Here is a 4,322-nt window from a genome sequence, read left to right as displayed (position 1 = left end):
GGCAGGGCTGGGGCAGGGCTGGGGCAGGGCTGGGGCAGGGCTGGGGCTCACACATCTCTACTGGACAGGTGCAGCACATGGCTTCCTAGGGCTTCAATTTTTCTTCCTAGCTGTCACTTGTAGCTCTTTTCTTTTGATGTTTGGTCACAGTTGGGTGTCTTGGTGGTGGTGGCAGACACGTCTGTCACTGTTGGCCTCCTACCTCACCTCTGGGTCTCCCTGCTCGCTAGGAGTGTCTCCTCCCCAGGTCCACGCACCTCCCTTTACCCATTGCATAGAAAAGTGGCCATGCTGGCTCCAGGCCCAGGTGAGCCGGCGGAGACGGAGAGCTTTCGCTCAGAACCTGTAAGGTGGGCTTCTGCTGGGTGTGGTTTTCTGGTCCTCTCTCAGGTTTGGGCTTGTTCCTCTTGAATGTGAGGATCTACATTGGAATGGCACCTCAGTGAGGGAAATGGGGCAGCCCAGAGTCCTGGAGGAAGGACATGGAGATAAAGATACTTGGGATGAGGGAGATGCTACTGTCCCAACCCCACCCCAATGCAGTCAGGGCTCCTCTCTGTCTCTTGGGAAGGGCAAAAGGCAGATGTTTAAGGACCAACAAAATGTAGAGAAAAGAGTTCCACGGTTCTCTCCTACCTGTGTGTGGCCCGGGGGAGGTGGCTGCAGGTGGCCGGTCAGCACTGGGATGCTAATTTGAAAAGTGCTTTCACCTCAGGCTAGTGTCCCCTGGCTCCCTTGGCTGGTGGGTGGAGAGGCCCTCAAGTGTTCCCAGGCAGTGCAGGTACAAGGCTGAGTTCTGGGTCAGGCAGCTGACATCCCTGGAGACACCCAGGTGGGCTAGCTGGGATAGCCCCCTCAGCAAGGGAGTCTCCGGGGCCTCTTCCCTGGAGCCAATGATATCTTGTGTAGGGCAGGAGAAGGCATGGAGTGAGGGGAGAAGGGCCCCTCAGCTGAGGGTTCTGGACCACTGGTTGTGGTGTCTAGTGGCCTCAGTCCATACTGGCCACCCTCTCCTGCCCCCACCAGGCGTGAGTCAGATCGAAAGCAGAAGCAGCCAGACACTGTGCCGGGTGAAGCAAGGCAAAACCAACTGTGCTATTTTAGAACCTGGTTAATTCCCCCTCAAGCCCTGCCACCTCCTCGTTCTCAGGGCCCCTGTCCTGGTCTTCAGTACATTGCCTTCCTCAAGGGGACAGTCAGGATGGTACTTGGTTTCCCTAGTCTGTATGAGGTGGTGGTAAAAACCCTCTCATCTGGACTGCTGGCTGAGAGGTGCTGGCTCCTAGGGTACTAATCCTTGGGTGGGCGTTGTGGCAGAGCGCCCCCACCTGGTGGGAGCTGGCAGAGGTTAATGACCCCAAACTGCCCTGCCCTGCTCTGTTCTGCATCTTTCACCAAGTCTCAGGCCAGCTGTCAGCTGTGGCTCCCCGGGAGGGATCTGACTAGAACTTCAGGTGGGAGCCTGTCCCAGAAGTCAATCTCAGAGGGATGGGGGGAGGGGATTTCCTGACTCGGAAGATATTTTGGGGCCAAAGACCTTTTCTGAACCTGTGAAGTCAGTTCTCTGCAACAGTTCCAACTGACCCCCAGAACCAGAGGCTCTTTCTTGGGAATGCTAGGCCTGTTTGGGGTTCTGGCCCCATACTTCGGGGTTTCTGTGGTGCCCACATGAGCTTGGGTTTCCCAGAAGTCCAGCCTGCAGTGGTAAATGAGGTCAGTGGGGTGTGGAATGGGGTGCCATCGATGGGGGCTGGAGGTAAGATCTGTCACCTGGCTGTGGATGGACAAGGGCTGTTCCTAAGGCCCTGTGGCTGGAGACAGGGTATGACTGCCGTTGTCCTGTGTGTCTTTGTGTGCATGTGTGAGTGAGTGAGAGACCGTACAGCATTGGGCATGGCTGTCTGTCAGAGGACCCTGAGGTGACAGCACCACTCTGCTGCTGTCTCTCAGCAGCCTGGCCTGGCACCTCTCGAGGGTCGAGCAGCTAGCCAGTAAAAATGTGGCTCCTTGTCCATCTTAGGCGAGTGGGAGTTGGGGGTATAGGCCGCTGATAGAGATTAAAGGCAATGCGGGCTCCTTGGCCTGCTGCAGGGTCTGAGTGTCCTGAGGCTCTGTGTATCTGGGAGCCCTCTGTCTCAGAATCATCCTGATTGGGGAGGGGACAAAGTCGCAGGGTGGTGTGCTTGTGACAGGGAGTACCTATGGGTGCAGTGGTGTAGGTATGAGTGGGTGTTCTTTGCAGTTTGTCCTGACCAAGTCTCAGAAAAATCTCAGCTTCCCTTCTGTTAGCCCAGAAACACTAGCTGTGGGTGCCTCATGCACTGGGCCCAGCTGTGGACAAAGCAGCCAGCTGCCCTGCACTCTAGCCTGTGCTTTGGCTCCTGGGCTGTTTGCTCCAATTGTGGGGCTATACCTGTGCTATACCTTTCTTCTAGGGCCTAGACCACCCTGTTCTCTCCTCCTTCTTGTCCCCAGTTTTTACTCTTGAAATCAGGTGACCAAACCCTCAGAGGTCAGCATGTAAAGTCTCTTTGTTTACTGTTGGACAGACCTGGGAGAGTTGTTGGAATGTAGCTTCCATCTCTGGGGCCAAGACCTGGGCCTCTGCCCTTCTAACTAGCACTCAGGGGTGTGACACTTGTGGATCGTGGTATGTGTGTGTGTGTGTGTGCGCGCGCGCGCGTGCATGTATCCCAGGCCACCTTCAAACCCACCATGTACTTGGCAATCACCTTGAATTCCTGACCCTCCTCCCTCTACTTCTCAAGCGCTGGGATCACAGGCATACAGAATCACCCCCCTCCGACCACATGTTGAAGTAAGGACAAAAAGACCCTTACCCAGGTCTAAACTGCAGCTGACGGACGGGAGGACCGGGCAGGGAGCTGACTCTCACACCACTCCCTCTGTGACAGCTACATATCTACTCTGAGCTGCCATCTGTTTACAGATAGGGAAACTGAGGCTCTGCGAGGCGATGTACCTGCCTGCCATCACAGGACTGCTAAGAGGCAAAGGCAGCTCTGAAGTCAGCTCTGAAGGACCCAGAGCACACGTCTACTCCTCTGAACCTCAGAGCTCAAGTGGAATCATACTTCATCTGGGTCTCGCTGTCAGACATACAGTGCAAGGGGTGGTCCTTGGTGACCCTTAGGTGGGACGACGGTCTGATGAGGAGGCCGAGTGGAGAGCGGTTCTGGGAGAGAGCTGCACCCTGCTCTCACCTCCTTCCTTATGCACACTCCGAGCAGACATCCAGACAGCGCATGCGCGCTTGGGAGGCGGCTGCTGGGTATGTGGCTCGAGGGGTAGAGTGTTCTATCACCTCCTCGCATGATGCACATGATGACATGTGACCGTAGGCATGTCATCAGTCCCTCTGTGCCTCTTCTGTAAAATGAGAACATAGTAGTACCTGTCACAGGTTGGTAGGATTGCTTGGAGGATTAAATCAACCGTGTACGGCCACTCAGAATGAGCTGTGTGCCATCAGCTCAGTGAAATGATGAAGGTGGGCAGCTTATACCCTGGGGCTGCCTAGCTGTGTCTGTTCAGGGCTGGTTTCTCCTTCCTTTCTCTTCCCCACAACATGCCTTGTTTGTTTGTTTGTTTGTTTGTTCATTACCTGGCAGAATCTGGCTGTTGCAGTTAAGAGCCTTTCTGAAACATTTAGGTGGATCGGCTAAGTTTAGGTGGATGGCTTCAAGCTGGGAGCGGCGGGGGAGAGAGCCGGCAGAGGCTGGGGTGAGGGTCAGGACCGCAGACCCTGAAGGACCTCAGGAGCCTGGGTAGACACTGGCCACTGGTACAGCCAGGGGTGCTTTGTGAATCCCCACCAAACCAGGATTATGATGGGGTGGCAGTGACCCCGAGGGCTGTTAACAGCTCAGGAAGACAGGGGGAGGCCTGGGTCTGGAGCTGGGACAGAGCTAGCCTTGGACGCAGAGACAGAAGTTGTTATGAATTTGACAAGTTTTTCTAACCCCATGAAAGTGTCCCAGAGACTGGAAGTGAAGGAATGAGGATGTCTCTCTGTGTGTGTGAGTGTGTGTGTGTGTGTGTGTGTGTGTGTGTGTGTGTGACAGGCAAGCTTGGCTCCCAAGGCTCTTGGAGCTGTGGAGAAGGCTTCTAGAATACTGGGGGATGAGAGTGGAAGGTAGCCCTGGCTCTTCCCGTCTAAGCTTTGCAATCCCACCATGTATACACACCCCAGCTTTGTACACATCCGTGCTGCCAGAACCTTCTGTATGCCAGACCAGGCCAGGAGCCTATGAAGGACCTATTGGACTTGAGGCCCAGAGAGAAAGAGAGAGAGAGAGAGA

The 4,322-nt window shown here is 55.2% G+C and overlaps 1 protein-coding gene across 3 annotated transcripts in view; it reads left to right on the top strand.

Annotated features, from left to right (window-relative positions):
- Tfeb (transcription factor EB) overlaps window positions 1-4,322 on the top strand; it is a 56,160-nt gene that overhangs the window by 32,117 nt on the left and 19,721 nt on the right. The window contains exon 1 of one of the 3 annotated variants that reach the window (XM_028766537.1): window positions 1,609-1,713. The exons of the other annotated variants lie outside the window; for them this stretch is intronic. Within the exon in view, the coding sequence (XP_028622370.1) occupies window positions 1,709-1,713 (5 nt within the window). The 5' untranslated portion in view covers window positions 1,609-1,708. Of the gene's footprint in view, window positions 1-1,608; window positions 1,714-4,322 lie in introns of those variants that run through there. 3 annotated transcript variants of the gene reach the window in all.

The sequence above is a fragment of the Grammomys surdaster genome, unplaced genomic scaffold (assembly GCF_004785775.1).
Source record: "Grammomys surdaster isolate TR1022 unplaced genomic scaffold, NIH_TR_1.0 169, whole genome shotgun sequence".
Lineage (NCBI taxonomy): Eukaryota > Metazoa > Chordata > Mammalia > Rodentia > Muridae > Grammomys > Grammomys surdaster.
This window is presented reverse-complemented; position numbering and strand designations above follow the sequence as displayed.